The sequence below is a fragment of the Coturnix japonica genome, chromosome 3 (assembly GCF_054131305.1).
Source record: "Coturnix japonica strain WE chromosome 3, WE-NBRP24, whole genome shotgun sequence".
Taxonomy (NCBI): Eukaryota; Metazoa; Chordata; class Aves; order Galliformes; family Phasianidae; genus Coturnix; species Coturnix japonica.
Window position 1 is genome coordinate 11549668 of NC_140665.1, and position 17622 is coordinate 11567289.

Below are 17622 nucleotides of genomic sequence, written 5' to 3' on the forward strand. Positions count from 1 at the left end.
AAACCGCTCTCAAAACAAAAAAAAACACAGCTTCTAGTGCTTAAGCTTATTCAACCCATTAAGAACGGATTCTCTGCTGAATTATCTTGCAAAGTTAGTACAGAAATTCTCTTTGTTTCAGTGGATTGAGCAGATATTATGCATCTGTAACCATGCAGAATTTCATGCTACATTTTCACAATCAGATCAAATTCTACTCCTCAGTGTCTTACAGAATCATAAGAATGGCTTGGTTGGAAAGGACCTCAAAGACCATCCTGGTCCAACACTGTACCACAGGCAGAGTTGCCAACAGAGTTGCCAATCAGGCACCAGCTCAGGCTGTCCAGGGCCCCATCTGATCTGGCCATGAACACCACCAGGGATGGGGCATCCACAGCCTCTCTGGGCAGCCTGTTCCAGCACCTCACCACTCCCTCAGTGAAAATTTTAATCAGTATTTTGTTCAGATCCTTTCCAGTCTACCCAGAGACAAGCATCAGATCCAACAACTCCCCCTCCAAACAGCTACCCATGCAAATCTCATCCTGAGTCATAAAAAATGTTTTCACAGGGCAGTTCAAACTCTCTGACAGAAGGATGGCTTTTTTTTATTCTTTTTTTGGTCACCCAAAACACTAGTTGCTTTGCAGGGTTGGCTTATGGATATTAACCTATGAACCTGTTAATTCTCTCCATGGCAACACAGTGGGACTCTTAGGGGGAAAAAAAACCAGAAGGGAGAAAGCCAGAGAGAAAGCCTTTGGGAGTAAAATAGAGCCCTGGAAGGACCAAGGGTCACAATTATCAAAATCAGGACAAGAGCAAGGAGAGGAAACACTCACCAAAATGAACCGCTTCAATAACTGAAAATGACTAATTATGGAGGTAGAGAGACATCACACCAAGAATAACCATAATGAGCTTTGATTACACCGCAGCTCTCACATTTTATTCTTTCAAATACCCACCACGCTCTTTGAAATTCAAGAGTTCTCTTGCATTAACATCAGAAGGTAAAAGTGCTTTTGGCACTGTGTACTTACTCACCGTGAGAGATGATTAGCAAATTAAAAGAAGAAGAAAAAGAAAAGTCCAGGGCTTAAGCAAATAAATAAATAAATGAAATACCCCAAAGTGCTAATTATACAGTTTCTGAGCAACACCTGGCTTGTTTTTGCTCCTTTAATCAGCCTCACTTCAGTTAGGGCACAGAATCTGTACAGTGCTACATGCTGTTGGAGTAAGGAGGCGTTGGCTATGCTATTTCCCTGTTTTGAGAGCACTGGAATGCAGGCAAGGTATCTGCACGTGAGCAGGAGTGAGGTGTTGGTAGCGCGCAGCATTGCCCTTCTTTCTTGCAAGCGCCAGGAAAGTGACAGGTGTAATATTCTACCCTCTAATTAGGGATCTAAATATTGGATGTGGTATTCACAGCATTCGCATTGGGACGCCTGCCAAAGGACATGCTTTGGTTTGTCAGCACAAGGTAAATAATGAAGCCTCCCTTTTCCTGCTCTGAGGTCTCCAGCTGCAAATCTGAGGAATAAATATATGAATAAATCAATCTCCTCAGTAGAGAAGGGTAGAGAGAGAAGGAGAAAAAGACATTTAAATTATCCCCAAAAGGGGTCTCTATATCACTGCTTCTTCCCTTCCTTCCTCCTGGGGTTTACCCATGCAGTCCTGTTCCATACTACCAAAGAGTCACCACCTTTAATGCAATGAGCCTCAGAGCTGGACATAGATGAGCACAGGTACAAAAATAAGAGACTTGCTCGGGGTCACTCCAAAAGTGAGCAGCTCCAATAAGAACCCAGCAGCAGTTTCCACAAATACGAAGAGCCACTTTGCTATTCACCATCTCCTTCCCTCCGGCCAGTTCTCTGTTATGATACTCAGTCCTTACTACCTGGACACTTTTAAGTATCGCAAGCATAGCTGCATACACATCCACAGATGCTGACAACATCATTTGCAGAGATGTGGGCATACCATTAGCTTAGCTTTTGGTTTTTTTTCCCCTCATGCTTCCAACTGGCAAATGGCCAGAGAAAAGATCACAAAACCTTTAATTAATCCATTATTCCACACAGCCCGCTGGCTTTTCTCAGCATTTAGATGACGCAAATGGCTCATCAGCAAATTGTAGCAAACGCCTGCAATGTGCCTGGCGTAAGGGCTGCTGCAGAGGCCACACGCTGGCATCTCTATATCATGGGCTAGAGCACTGCCATCCCTATCAGGAACCAAGTGAAACCACAGAACCTGCTATGCTCCTCAGCCTCAGTGCGTGGTAAGCTTTTGGGATCCCAAGCTAAGCTATATGAATAGCTTCATCCCTCCTCTTTATAAGTAGTCCTGCGAGAAGCGCTCCCCAATGCTCTGGTTTGGACAAGCCCAACAATCAGCCTTTGCACAATTCCTTCCTCCTGTGACTGAGGTTAATAGCATTCATTCTGCAGCAGAGTGGGAAACTTAACTCACTCAGGAAACCAGGTGTGTAATCCCAAATCTTCCAACAACTGCCAACAAATCACCTCTCCGTTCCTCACCTGCCACCTGGGTTACATCAAGAGTGCACCATGGAGATATAATGATGAGAACAGGGACCACTGATTGGCAGTGTTTGGAGATACTTAGTCACAAACTGTTCTAAAAGGCATGAAGCTTCCTCAGGAGGACGTTGTTTGTTCTGTCTGGCCAATGGAAAATGATCCATGTTGTTACAGCCACCATGGGATGGAGTTATCTGGAAGACCTAATTAAACTAAGCATTTGCTTCTACAGATCAGTCAGAAGGCACAGCAAATGAACCCACAGTGGATGAAGAGGCAGATGAACTCTCAGCTGGATCCAAACACAGGCAGAGAAATGGCAATACAAGCACAGGCATGGCCAGAGGGGAGTCATGTCACGAGGAAAACTTGCTACCAAGGGCTAGAGGGATCACTGGAAACCCGAGTGCTGTGGGAAAACTTGTTTCAGGGAGGTCATCTCCAAACAACTGGGACTAGGAGAAAAAGTGCCATTTCCTAAAAGCCAGCTCATGGGAGCACAGCATGGCAACTGGGGGAATTCAGGCATAATGTCTAACATTTCTTATGTGGCAGCACCACTCCTGATCATAATTGCCAGAAGAGTCAAGTGCCAAGATATGGAAGAGATGAGACTGTCCCCACACTTCCCACATTATAGATGTGCTAGAGGACTGTGCTTTGTTTTGCCTTGCCATCCTTGTTATAGGGGAGTCTGGAGGATGACAGCACCAAGCAGGGCACTGTAAAGATAAAAGAGAAGGTTTGGGATGAAGGAGTTGGTACACAGTATGAAGCATCAGTGCTGTGCACACCCAAAATCCACTCACCCTAGACAGAGAAAGCAGCAATAGGTTATTAAGTGTGAATTGAAGGAGATGAAATTGGGCAGGAAACCACAAAGCAAAGCAGGAATTCAATTTCAGGACTGTCAAACTCGCCTGTGGCATGGAGTGCACCCACCTGAGGAAGGATGCTGCTTCTAGAGGAGTGCTTATTGAGGACATGATAACGAACAGGGCAGGGCTGAAATCTTGGCAACCAAGAGCCACCCCTATGTATCTAGAGGACCTTAGAGCTTACAGCTTGCTGCTAACCAAGTCTTCACTATGTGAGCATGAAACATGGCTGTAAAATATTTAGTACTGGCAGACAGCAGAGAACAGAACTAGCAGAGACCTAGACACAGGCCCAAGAAAGGTGTGATGGACACATTTCATTACATCTTCCCTCAAGACAACTTGCAGCAAGGCACATGCTGGGATTAAACACTAATTTTTAAAGTCTGCAGTGAAAATGAAGCCTTGCCTCTACCCATGACAGCGAAATCCAGCCAAGAATAAACCAACAAATTAAAGAATGGCCACATTCCCAGAGCACTCTAAAGTGCACCCAGAAGAGAACAGAAACCATCCTTAAAAATCTTGTCTGCATGTGTACAATTAGAGCTTCTCAATTAGTAAAGCCTTTCTGGCATTGGATGGCTTAGTGGAGAAGCTCAAGCAGCAATACCAGAGCAGAGATTTGCAAAACGATGGCCACCCCTAGGCAACAGGGACAGCACAGAGCTGTGCACTGGTACCCAGCTGCATTTAGAAGCTGTTATTCCAGGCTCTGTAATAATCTCTTGCCTCTCCCCTAAGGGAGCCCAATACTAGACCCTGAAAAGCCAGCACAACTACTTGCTTCCTGAGTACCTTTCTGTAAAACCTACTACTCAGAGACCAAATTTCATGCTAATTTCCCCTGGTAATTGTTTGAGATCATAGCTGGTGGGTCTATTCACTTTGCTGCAGTGAGTGCTGGCACATTCTGCCTTTCTTCACACAAAACTCCAGCCTACTCACTTCTAAAAGCAATTACAACTGTGCTTTAGGAGACAAAGAGCTCTTACCTCCGAATAGTCCTCAGCAAAGTAGACCTGGCCTCGTTGTGGAAGGTGATGACAATGCTGGTGGGAGGGAGATCCTGGCGATAGCGCAGAGTTGTACACCTAGCAGGAGAGAAAGAGGAAAAGAGCCTTCAGGTGCTGAAGTCCAAGGTGGGAGGTCATGAACACAAGAAGAGCAGAGAGCTCTCCAGCACATACTAACTCAGTTGTTGCTTTCTTACTGTTTCACTCAAACCCTTTTCCAAATCCTGCCTTCACTTGACCGAGCCAGATTTCTCATGATTATCCAGTTCTTTTAGCATAGTCACTAACCTCCCCCAAAAAATCATCATTCATCCAATTATAATGCAATGTCCATCCTCAAAGGACCCCAAAGGTGCATGCCCACTCTGCATGCAGGAGAAACGTTGATAACATTGCTCCATATGGCAACATCCTCATCCATCAAAGTTACATCTCAGGGATGCAAAATATGTTTCTGAATTACTAACCAGCACCAGGCCATGCCCTTCTGTATCAGGAATAGTGCAGTCAGCAGGACTAAGGAGTTGATCATCCCACTGTACTTGGCACTGGTGAGGCTGCACCTTGAGTTCTGCGTTCAAATTGGGCCCCTCACTACAAGAAAGATGTCAAGGTGCCAGTGTCTAGAGAAGGGCAATGAAGCTGGTGAAGGGTCTGGAGCACATGTGTTACAGGGAGCAGCTGACAGATTGGGATTGTTCAGTCTAGAGATGAGGAGGCTCGAGAAGACCTTATTGACCTCTACAATGACAGAAATGAGGTTGTGGTGAGGTGGTGGTTGGCCTCTTCTCCCACATAACAGCAACAGGACAAAAATGGCCTCAGGTTGATCCAGGGGAGGTTCAGGTTGGATATTAGGAATAAATTTTTCTCAGAAAGAGCAGTGGCACAGCTGCCCAGGGAGGTGGTGGAGTCACCATCCCTGGAAGCATTCAAGAACCATGGAGATGTGGCACTGAAGGACACAGTCAGTGGGTATGGTGGGGATGGGTTGGCAGTTGGACTTGATGACCTTAGTGGCCTTTTCCAGCCTTAATAATTCTAAGCTACTTATCTCATTGGTCCCTTGAACCTCTCAGTAACGCACTGCAGCTGAGCTTTCCCAACCTGACATCACAAGAAGCAAACTGCTGTCACGGTGCAGGCTAGGCTCTCACTTGCTTTGCAGAGCCGCGGTGACAGACGGTACCAGTCACTCTCCCTGTGCTATTTATACACAATTATCTCCCAGCTGTTTTGAGCTGTGTGTCCTTCCACTTACTTCCAGCACGAGGCGGGGGAGTTTGCGTAGCTAACAAGGGAAGCTATTTCAGGAGAAGAGCAAAAGAGGGTGGAAAATACCAAGCCATCAATATGTTACTACAATAGTTAAGAAGCTAATAAATAAAGCTCCAGGGTATGTATCAGCCACCCCTGGGAGAGCTGGGGATATTGCACACCAGCTGAGCCTGTAGCGATGTGCTGAGAGCTCCCTGTGCAAGGCAACTTGCCTTTAAAACTCCAGATTTGTACATGCTGCGTCAGCCCAATTAGACCTCATGCACGCAGAAAGCACTAAAGCTTCATACACGAGCACACCGAAAGCTTGGTCACCAGCTCTATGACTCGCCCCTAACTTCTGTTCAATGAGGCTTGTAACATCCCAAAGATGGGATGGTTGACTGCGCTGCCACTACTGCATAGGCAATGGCCACTGCTGCTTGCATGCCCTGCATTACACGACGTTTGTTTCCTCCCATTGGCCCTCTTCCTGCTTCTCAACCCCCCCCCAATTTAACAACAGCTACACATTCTGGCTCCTGAGAAAGCAGATTTCAGCTTAAGTGGTTTTTTGGCACTTGCTTGGGTAATAAAAACCACAGCTTGGAAAAGCATTAAATCCACCATGTCCAGAATTATTTTGTGTGACAATTACATCTGGGGTAATTTCAATTTAATACCTCACTGCAAGTGCAAATTGCAGTATGCAGCCCTAAAATTGCTGTAATAATGAAAATAAACCTGCTAAGAGCTGCCTGTACTACCTCAGGCTGTCACCAGATAAACGTTCTGTGCTGCTTATGGTATTTCATAGGTCACCCAATTGCCAACAAGAAAAAAAGAAAGAAGCAAAAAACCCCACCCACAACCTATTCAGGAAACAAAGAAAGTTTGAAAGATTCTTGTTGATTTTTTTTTTAAGATTGTTCCCTAAAAAAAAACAACAAAATAACCCTCCCAAATGATGTAATAACTGCATTGCTTATCTTTGCAATGTGACAAAGCTTACAGGCTGAAGCCATTTAACATTGAATTTTAAAGTCTTGCAGCAGGATTGGGGAGCAGCGTTAGCACTGAGAGTGCTAGCAGGGATGTACAGTAGCCTGCAAGGTGGGAGCTGCACTCATTCAGTGCAGCTGGAGGGGCTCAAACCACCCAGTAGAGAACATCGACATGCACAGACTATTCTGCTTCCATCCCCAAAGCCAAGAAGTCAAGTTTTCATCTAACGTTAAGTTTCATTTTTCTAAGGTTTATTTCCCATTCCAATTTGAAATTATTTCAAAAGTGAAGTTGTTACATAGCAGAAGCTGCAAAGACCTCATGCAAAATCCCAAACTGGGGCAGTGCTACAGCTGAGGGCACCTCAGCACCTCACAGACCTCCAAAGACACCGTTCTGAAGACATCTCTCGTGGTTTGTTTTGACCTCCTGCTCCCGATCAAGTTATCAAATGCTCACGTAGACTCCATGCACGGCCAGCCTTGCATACCAGCACAGAAACACACCAATTTCCAGAGCATTTCAACCCATGTTGTGTTTAAATTGGCTCATAATGCTCCTCAACACACCAAAGCCTGCCTTGGAAACACAGAGCAAGCAGCTCAGTGGTAACAGCATGACTGGAGACCAACTCCACACCTCAGCCTTTTCTGGCCCATCCCTGGCCTCATTTGGAGTGTGCTTTTTCCTTGGCACCTGCCATCCACTTCCAACGTGTTCTCTACATATTAGTTTTGAGTAGCAGATGGAACTGCACATTGTGCTACCCCCTCTTCTCTCATTGAAAATGTGGGAGAGAATGGTCTAGCCAGCATGCAACTCAGACTGTTTGGGTTTACCTCCACACTGCAGCCACGGGGCTCACATCAACCCAGAGAACAGAGACCTGACATCTCAAACAAGATGAATTCACACATATGTTGGTACCTTATCAAAAGAATGGGAGCCCTTCTGGAAATCAGTGGCTGTCCATAAGTGAAGAATAAAGCCAAGGAGAGCTTTCTCTTATTATATTTTTATCATGAAAACTAGCTCAGCATTCTGTAGGCTTGGTGTTTTCGCTGCAATTCCTTTCTCCAGGACCTCAGAGGAAACAGAACTGAGTCTTGACAACCAACCAGCTGTGAAAAAAAGGATCCCTTACAGGAAAACTGAAATTGCTGCAGAAGGAGGGAGCAATCCACCTGGTGTAGGAAAGCAAATAGTGGGCTGGGATGTAGGAGGAGAGCTCCAGCTGTCTTGCGGTGGCCAGTACCGAACATGTGCAGGCTCAGCATGGCTGTAGGGCATGGGGATCAGAGCTGCCTGAATGGCCATCACTCACATTGCCTTCAGGGCAGGCACTGTCAAAAAGTACTGGAGATCAGCTCAACAGCAGGTTGTGCAAGGAGATTTTCCTACGTAGCTTCTGGAAGTTGCAGCAGTGCTATATGTAGCTGGTGCACAATTAGTATTTCGTTTAAGTTGCTCCCTCTTTTGGTTTTCTTTCTTTCCTTCCTACTTTTTTTGTCCTTCCTTCCCTTTCTCTCTTTCTTTTTTCCCTGAAAAATAACAAAAGAATTAATCCAACAGCTACATTTGAAGAAAGGAAGAAGAGCAAGAAGGAAAAAAAAAAAAAAGCCTTCTATGCACATGATGTGCTGCTTGTGAGCCTACAGACAGACAAGATGCTGCATTAATAATTTATTTAAAATGCACTGGATTTTAATCTTTGGAAAAGGGGAGGAGAATAAAAAGAATCTACTCAAATGGAAGGACAGAATAATACAGCAACATTCAAAATGAAGTTAAAAAAGATTGTACATCTTGATTTTCAAAGAAGCTCATGAATATTTCAGGATTCTTGGGCCCTCCACACTGACTCAGGGCCTGCATTGTTTCTCCAACTCATTGTGATTTAACCTAGCAGATAGCTCAGCACCACACAGCCAGTTGCTTATTCCCCTCCCCATGCAGTAGGATGGGGGAAAAAAAAACAGGACATGCAACAACTCATGAGCTGAGATAAGGACAGCTTAATAAGAAAGAAAGAAAGAAAGGAAAGAAAGAAAAACGATCAAAAATAAATAACAACAGAAAGAATAAACAAAGCAAGTGATGAACAATACAACACCCTCTACTATCTGACCGATGCCCAGTTGGTCTCCGAGCAATGGCAGCCTCCCTGGCCAACTCCCCACATGTTATTGCTCAGCATGATGCCACAGGAGAATGCTTTCCAACCAGAACCCTCTGGCACCGCACAGCAAACTAAAGTAGAAAAGGATTCTGATCTCACCACACCTCCTTAGCCAGAACTGGAGAAGTCCAAAACCACCCCTATGCTGTGATAGCTCAGGAACACTTCAGTGTGTATTCTTGACTGAAGCCTTCCTAAGCTATCACAGCATAGGGGTGGCTTTGGACACAGTATGCAGCGCTTATAGCACAAATATGACCAAATTGCCTAAAGATATTGATTGTGATGGTGCTTTTAATACAGTTGATGGAGTAGCACTTTATAGCTCTGGTTAGCTGGAAGAAAAATATAAAGAATTTACTTGAAGAAACTGTCTCATAGCCTGAACTATCAACCGTAGCCAACCTCACAGAATTAGTTCCATTGCTTGCTAATACCCAACTTCGATTTCAGTCTAGGTAAACATATCGAGTCAATAGAAACACTGCGACAAGCATGAAAGTTAAAACAAACAACTTTATTCTGTCAGAATTGCTCAGAGCAAGCTATCAAAGTAATCAATGGCACATAATAATTATAAGACAAGTAGTCGATATGTTATAGCAGTCAAAGGAAGAGGGAGGCTCTAGCAGGGAGTGATCAATGGCACCCCGGGAGCACCAAAGCACTTGGTGATGAAGCAATATCCATCCCTTGAAATCACCTCTGCGCCCTGTTGTGGTTTAGGGCATGCTCTCTCTTTCCTCCAAAAACATAGGCTCTTCTGTCTGCCTCATAAAGATAGAGGCTTCTGGAGGTCAAGGAGAAGGCACTGTGTCTCCATAGAGGAATGGGTGTCAGGGCAGCTGGAGAAAAAGGGAGTGCTTGAAAACTCACCCACTGGGACTCAACAGAAGCCACCACCACCTCCTGCCCCTAAAAGGTCCCCAGGGACTCCCAGCCCTCCCCAGTGCAGCACGGCTGTGCTTTACTTCCCCACCAACATCTCCTGCAGACGCTGGGGACCCCAGCATGCACCACAGCATTGCTTCTGCTCCACCACATCATTTGTTCCCTGGAGGTCCAACACGTTCTTTTTACCTGATTTTAGAAATCACTTGCCTTTAAATACAGCCTGTCATTTTTAGATGACTAAGATCGTCAAAAACATTTGAGACCTAAATGATTTCTCTTGCATGGTGAGAAAAACAGATCAGTTAGGTCTTATATCTTCCTGTATTTTTACTGTCAGATTCCCTAAGAGCTTCACTTTTGGTTTAGCCTGAAATTGCTAACTCCTGTTTTTAATTTTTCTTAAAGAATCAACCAAGCGAAACACGGTTACTCAGCCAACCTGGCCAACTGGTGGCCCTGCCAGGCAGGGGGGTTAGAGCTTCATGATCCCTGAGGTCCCTTCCAACCCAGGTCATTCTGTGATTCTGCGAACTCCTGTCCACTGGTATAGTACCCAAGCTGACAGCACAGCCATAACCCAGACCAGGTGAACTGAACAGATCCTACCAGCCCCTGCTCTGCCTCCATGCTGAGCTTTGGCGTCTAGGATGAAAGCAGTGGCACTTGTGTCAATCTGCTTCTCACATCCTCACATCAAAATGGAGTGACTCTTCCTCAGGGCACAGTGACTGGCAGGTCACTGGCTTTTATTAAATTCCCAGCTGTCTTCATCCTCCTGCCTCCCGCCTTCTCCTCCCATCATGACACACAGAGAGATCACTGCACACAGCCAGATTCCTGGAGATGAGCTTTTATCTCCAGGTGAATGTGTCACAGAAGTGGATCTAATTAACTGGGGCTCTGTTGTTGAAAAAGGTTAATATTTTATCATGTCTTCTGTCTGGAGGAATAATTAGCCTTGGCAGTACCAGCTCATCCATTTCCTGAGGGCCTGAGCGAGAGATAAGAAGCTGGAGAGACATGTGGCACTGATGGATGGATGGCCACTACCTCAAGTTTGGGCTGACAGCACATCTAAGCAGCAGCTGCTTTTCAACACTAACTCTCGCAGGGGAATATTATCATGGGAAAAATTCTGCTTCAAAGGCTGTACATCTTCTGCTCTTCCTAGTCTGTGCCCTTAGCGACAGGTAGCGCTTTAATTTAAAGCACAAGGATTCAACCAAGAGCCCTGTAGCACCAGCTCCAGCACTTTGTCTGTGGGCACCACAGCTGGGGTTGTGCTGGGGCAGCCTCCTTGCACCCCAGCATCTGCACAACAAGAAAAACCCCAACTCACTGCATGCCCAGCTGTCCTCATCAAAGGATTCAGCGCACATCATCTCCCCTCAAGGCTGCTAAGAACAGAACAGGGATGCAAACTTCTTTCTTTTATTTTTCACCTTTCTTGAGTGAATGGAGAAACTGGAAAAGAACAAAGGAAGAATCACTTTCGATCGACCCAGAAATACTTTGTGCACCTTTTCTTGGCAAAATACAATAGTGGTGGGGGAGGGTATGTAATTTCCAAAGCAAAATCAAAGCTGTCTCATAGGGAAATAAAACCAAAATAACTTAGGTGACAAAGATCTGTCGCTTGGGGAAGGGGGCAGAAGCTGCTTGCATCTATTTTTCTCAGCAGTTTTTGGCAAGCAAAATACTAGTCCAAACAAATTAAAGGTGCCCCCCTCCACTCTTCTCAGGAGGATGCCTGTCCCACACTGATGCTCTTCATATCCAGCAATGCAATGCAGGGCTGGCACAAGGGACAACTTGAATGAACGTAAGGTGCAGGAGACACGAAATCCAGTGTTAAACCCCAGTGCTGGCTGGGTCAGCCCAGAATCACCTCTCTGCCAGGATCCGGGCTCTGTAAGCAGAGGTCTGCAGGGTCTGGCAGGCTCTGCTGATCCCTCACGTCCTACAGCCGTCTTTTAGCCAAGAACACATGGCTCAGGAGCGATTTCTCCTTGCTGTACAGACAGGTGCCATAACTCACTCTCCCAGCACAGCTCTTTCCTGTACTTTCAGATATGACTAGCTTTGCCCTCCAGAAGAAATGAGTAACAGCCCCTTAAGTGGCACATCCTCATGCATTCAGAACATTCGCCTATATGTTTCTATCAGATCCTTACATGACCTACCTCACTCCTGAACTCCTTCCCAAGGCTCACCCTCATGCTTTTCACTTAGGATAAAGAAAAAGAAGGGGAGAATTAGGACTTCAAATCCACAACTGCAGAATTATCATCATTTGCCATTTCCCTACAGTATCTGTGATCAATTCACAACCAACCCCATCCCTTAACTGCCCCTGCTGCAGCATCTTATCCCAGTACCATTTCTGCTTAAAGCTACCTTAGCAGAGATACAATCTCTCAACGCTTAAGCCCACTAAATCACCTTTCATATAGCCTCTTCTCAACACTTCTTCTTTCTGCTAAATGGAGGGGGAAAAAAAAAGATGATTGAATTCATTGAGTTTTGTCACCTGAAGCCACAAGCCCCTGCCTTAGAAACCATCAGGTCTCCTCCACCAGACAGCAAAAACAGGGCAGGAAGCATCAGAGATGCTGTCACACACACTGGGGAGGCTGCAGCCATTCCCAAGGTGAGAGCCTGGACACATAACCAGCTGTTGGCCAGGACTGCCTGCTTCCAGCTCAAATCACAGCCCATAGGTCCCCAAGGAGACCCACCAGGTGTTCCCACACCTGGGTGAGGCAGCAGCAGAAAACTAAGTCTTTAACCTCCAGTATTTCAAAGCACTTCACTCGAGGCTCGATGCTGAGTAATTTTGCTATACCAACATAAAAGTGTTTTCAGGAAGCCTGCACATCCATGAGCAGGTTTTGATCTCTTTGATATCAGTGTGAAACCGAATAATCTCCCTGTGATGCCAGTGGGGCTCGCCTAGATTACAACCGTCTCAAAGGTAATTAAGCCCAAGATGCTACTTAGGGATTCTGCTCACAAAGTGCTTCCCTTTTGTGGAGCATCTCCAGGCCAGATCCAGCACAAGCAGGAGAATGGGAAACTTAGCTAAAATTAATATTTTTCCCCATTACAGGCAGCATTGCAGAGTGGAGATGAGGGAATTATGTATGTTGAGTTTTCTCATGCCTCATCTGCAGCAGAGCCTGAGCAGTTGTTGCAGTGCACTGCAGTCACTGCATGGCAGGCAGTGAGGACAGAAAGCTTAGCAAGAATGCTTTGATGGGTACCACCTCCTCCTCTCATTTAAATGCACTGACTGTGAGTGACTGCAGCATCTGCATGCGTGGGTAATGTAAGGATGGCTACACGAATAACTTCAAAGCCTGTTACACAAATCAGAGGCAGCTACAAATTACACGTGCTTCAATCAAGGTTTTAAAATTGTGCTGCAAAACACTGATCCACACGACAGGCAGGAGACCTGGAGGTCACAGTGGTTTCTGCAACAGCAGAGAAACTCGGTCCTATTTCATAGCCAGGAGGCTGAGCTGCGGTTTCTTCCGAGCGGAATTATTTTATGATTTTATGAAGTGCTTATTTCTGATTAATAGCAAGGAAGGCCTGTGCTGCCCTCTTTGCTTAGCTGCCAACAACTGCAAATCTCAATAATCTCAGTGTTCTGGCTTTGGACATCATAAGCGATAACTAATAAATAACCGCAAAAGCAGGAAGACAGCCATAGCCCTTTGCATCCAGCCACATCCAGATTGGAGTTAGAGACCTTCAGGCACATGATAGCTACTCAGCTGCTTTTTCACGTCTCATGTTCAGGTACCAATGAGGACAGTGGAGCAGAGAACAACCCCACCTCTATCCCATCAGCCAGGAAATGCAGGTGCAAAGGCACAACACAGGTCTTTATCTGAGCCATAAAACAAGCCAAGCAAGAAACACAGAGGCATTTCTGTATTCTCCAGGCATTATGTTCATCTTCTGGGGGCTACAAAGACAAGACACAGCTATATCCCTGCATGTGGAACTGCACTTCTAACTGATGAGAATCAAAGGAAATGCTGGGTCACTTCAACATGGTCTTGGTCTAGTGGGCAACAAGGTTGGAGAAAGACAAGGCCATGTGAGAAGTGCAAGGAGATCTTAAAGACATTAAATCAAAGGCCACGACATCAAAAACAAAAAAAAATCTTATGGCACATGTTGTCAACAGCAAAAGGAATAGGACGGACTGCAAGGTAAGAGTTTTATGAGGGGCAAGTCCATGTTTTTGGCTGTAAGAACACATTCCATGTCAGCAGATGGTGCAATGTCCAATCTCCAAACCTGCCAGCATGTCTGCAAGGCTCTCTTCTCAACCACAACTTGATTTGAGCAGCTGCTTGCTTTCCCTCAGACACGCACATATGAACACAAACGCAACCCCTCCAGCAGTTGTAAAATTCAAGCTCAGACGGGAAGATACAGCCTCTCATAAAACACTTGGGACTCAGGCAGCTTCAAAAATTCAGAGGATTATTGCCTCGTGCCAGGACTGAGCAGGACTCCGTCTTTGTCCTCCATGCTCTGCAAGCTCAAGACAACACTACAGAACTTATATCAGAGCTGCAGAAGTAGGAGCAGGGGGAATAGAATAAAACAGGCAGTAGGGGATGCCTGAGGCTGGCTGACATCCTTTGCACAGTTAAACACATTGCAGTTGCTAGCAAAGTATGTTGGAAGTTCTTACATTTCCAGACAGTGCTGCAACACCTGTTGATCTTGTCCCCAGTTTTATTTATCTGCTTCACCCCCAGTAGTGAGCAGAAATCCATGCTCAGACTAATTCATCTGGCTCTGGGTAAGGCACACTCCCTGCCGACTTCCAAAAACTACTGAGCCATGCTGAGAACCTGACATGCTCCCTATGCATGCACGCACAATACTCAGAGGGTGGTGAGGCCCTGGCACTGCTGCCCAGAGCTGTGGGTGCCCCATCCCTGGAGGTGCTCAAGATCAGTTTGGATAGCCCCTGGGCAGCCTGAGCTAGTGGGGGGCAGCCCTGCCCGCAGCAGGGGCTACAGCTGGGGGGGGCCCTTAGAGTCCCTTCCAACCTAAGTCATTCTGTAATTATATGATGGCAACTCATCTGCTGCTAAGGATAGGAAGCAGCAGCAAGGTATTCCAGGCAGCTGACCAAAACAGCTAAAGAGATGAGCCACCTACCCCAGCAACAAGTAATGCTTGTGCACAGCTTGGACATGCTACCTGTACCTGGGCCCATGCTGGTGCTGTGAGCATAGGAATTTCTTAGTCTTGACTCTTGGTGGGGATGGGATAATCATCACAGGATGCTGCACTGTCCCCTCCTTGGGAAAGGCATCCCTTCATGCAGTCCAAGAGCTTGCTTGGTGAATAAGCAGGAATGCAATTAAAGGAAAACTTGAAAACCTGGTGGGAGAGCAGAGCAGGGTCCTCTGGGTACCAACACCTGGCTGAGAGGCTGTAGGAGACCCGCTCACCCCAAGGACATGCTTCAGAGGTGAGCACGAGTCCCTAAGGCCTCTTGCCCCTCACATTAGGGATGGCAGCTGGGGAGCCCCTTGGCATGGCTCTTTGCACAGCAATGCACTGGAGCTGGGCATATTAGGGAATGCAGTTTCCCTTGGGAACAGCTGGAGCAACAGCTGCAACAGCTCCTCAAGCACCTGCATTATGAGTAAACATTTCCTTCTACATGGGATGTTTTGAACTCTTCACTTTCCTCTTCCCCCAAGCCAGGACCCCTCACCCCTCCTCCATCAGCCTCTTCAGCACCCACCTCTCCCAGATCTCCTGTTTCCTCCACGGCTGCTCTCTTGGCTAATCATGCAACATCTACAGCACCGCTCAGATGTATTCAAGAAATCAGAATCCAATTACTGCATTAAGGAAACTAGAAGCAAACGCAATTAGCACCAGCCCCTCCCACGTGCTGTGCCCACACTTCTTCCTTAACTTTTCTTCCCACATGCTCAGGAATGAGGTGGCTGCTACCATGGCTGGGATGCAGCCAGGGGGCAGCTGAGTTTACCTTCTTTCTTAGTAGGGCAGATGGTTAATAACTTCGGGGTTAATTCTCTCCAGGAATAGCATGCTCACTCTCTGATCTACTCTAATAGGTTTCCATCAAGGCTGTTAGCCCCATTCTGGAGAAAGGAGCTTCTGCTCCTTACTAAGGAAAAGGGCTAGGAAAATAAATAGTACTAATAAATAAATAAATAAGCACCATTGACTACTTCAGGGCTGGAGAGCTGTTGTCATTTCAGTATTTCAGCCAAAGTGCTGAGGAGACTTTTTGGGTGCCAAAAAATATTTTTGACCACCATGATGCTGGAGCTGCTAAAAGAAAGAACCCAGCAAGTTCTTACCTCTCCCGTTCACTCTGCTGTCATAGACTCTTACAGCCCCACTGTGGAGCAAACCTGTTTCTGCCTTTCTGGAGAGAAAAAAAAAAGGTTTTTTTCCTTTCCCTCCTTATGATCTTGGAATAATGCATTTACACAGGAAGTAATGTTTTTAATTGTTATATTCAGGAATATCACACCTGACAATAAATCGATTGAAGTGAAAGATTTGATCTTAAGAATACAACCCAGCCAGAATGAAACCCAAAGGGCTAAGATACCCCTCTAACATCCCTGAATCAAGGAAGCAGTACACTACAATCCACCCATATAACAAGGTTTCCTGAAGATGAGGAAAATAAAGAAGACTGAATAATATTACTGTTGCCTCTTCTTCTGATCTCTCAGTGAATCCTAGGATGGCCAGTAGTTCCCTTAAATCACAGAATCATAGAGTTATCATGGTTGGAAAAGAACTCTAATACCACCTAGTCCAACCATCCACCTACCACCAATATCACCCGCTGACCATGTCCCTCAGTGCCACATCTCCACAGACCTTGAACATCTCCAGGGATGGTGACTCCACCACCTCCCTGTGCAGCCTGTGCCACTGTATCACTGCTCTTTCTGAGAAGAGATTTTTTCCTAATATTCAACACGAACCTTCTCTATGCAACCTAAGGCCATTACTTCTCGCCCTATCCCTGCTTTTGGATGCATAGGAACTGAACAAGAAAAAATAAAACAAAACCAGCAAGCCATTGGAGCAAGTGAGTCTCCATGCTGGACATATCTATCCGTGCCCCTGCCCTTAACCCCCCAGCAGAGCTCTGGTCCCCCTTCAGTGCCTGACATCCCAGGGGAGGGAGGGCAGTGTGGGCAGAACCTGTGGTGGCGGGTGTCACGGACGGCACGGTCACTGGGCATCCTCTCGCTCTCCCGTTGGTTAAAGGCATGGAGCCGGTACGGGTCCTCTCCGCCCTTCCACTTCCGAGCGCTCAGGTATCTCCGCTCTTCAAACTGATCCCACAGGTCGTCCCAGTCCGCCTCCGAGCCCTGCGCGCACAAAGTCAGCCCCATTAGAGATAGGAAGGAGCACCCGGCTCAGCTCCAGAGGTTGGGCAGCCCCGAGCCAGGAGTTGCTGGAAGATGCTAACAGTGAGCCTAGTTAAGTCTTTGCTTATTGTGGTTCTTTTTTCTTTGTTTCTTTTCTTGTTTTCTTTTCCCCTACAGTCTCGTAGTGACACCTTAAAGAGAATTTAGGCGTTTGAGTTTGAAATGATTAATTTCTATCCAAACACCCCCACCTTCGGTCAGCCCCGCTCTCCAGTAGCACAGTCTCATGATACGCAGATAAACACAGAGACCTGCCGAGGAGTTCAGCCCTACCACGCCATCCCCTCCCAGGGTGACAAGCAAAAAGGACAGAGATGCTTTTTCAGCACCAGGCAGGCAAGGAGCGCAAAGCAGTGCTGATAAGATCGCATCATTCCAGCAGCA

At 46.3% G+C, this 17622-nt stretch overlaps 1 protein-coding gene across 5 annotated transcripts in view; it reads right to left on the bottom strand.

Annotated features, from left to right (window-relative positions):
* GALNT14 (polypeptide N-acetylgalactosaminyltransferase 14) overlaps positions 1-17622 on the bottom strand; it is a 60319-nt gene that overhangs the window by 21201 nt on the left and 21496 nt on the right. For 3 of the 5 annotated variants that reach the window (XM_015856897.3, XM_015856895.3, XM_015856893.3), the window contains exons 2-3: positions 17009-17178; positions 4411-4509 (exon numbers count right to left, since the gene is read on the bottom strand). In XM_015856897.3, coding sequence (XP_015712383.1) covers positions 4411-4509; positions 17009-17178 — 269 coding nt within the window. The remainder of the gene's footprint in view (positions 1-4410; positions 4510-17008; positions 17179-17622) is intronic. The other 2 variants (XM_085542722.1, XM_085542721.1) reach the window with 1 other exon arrangement.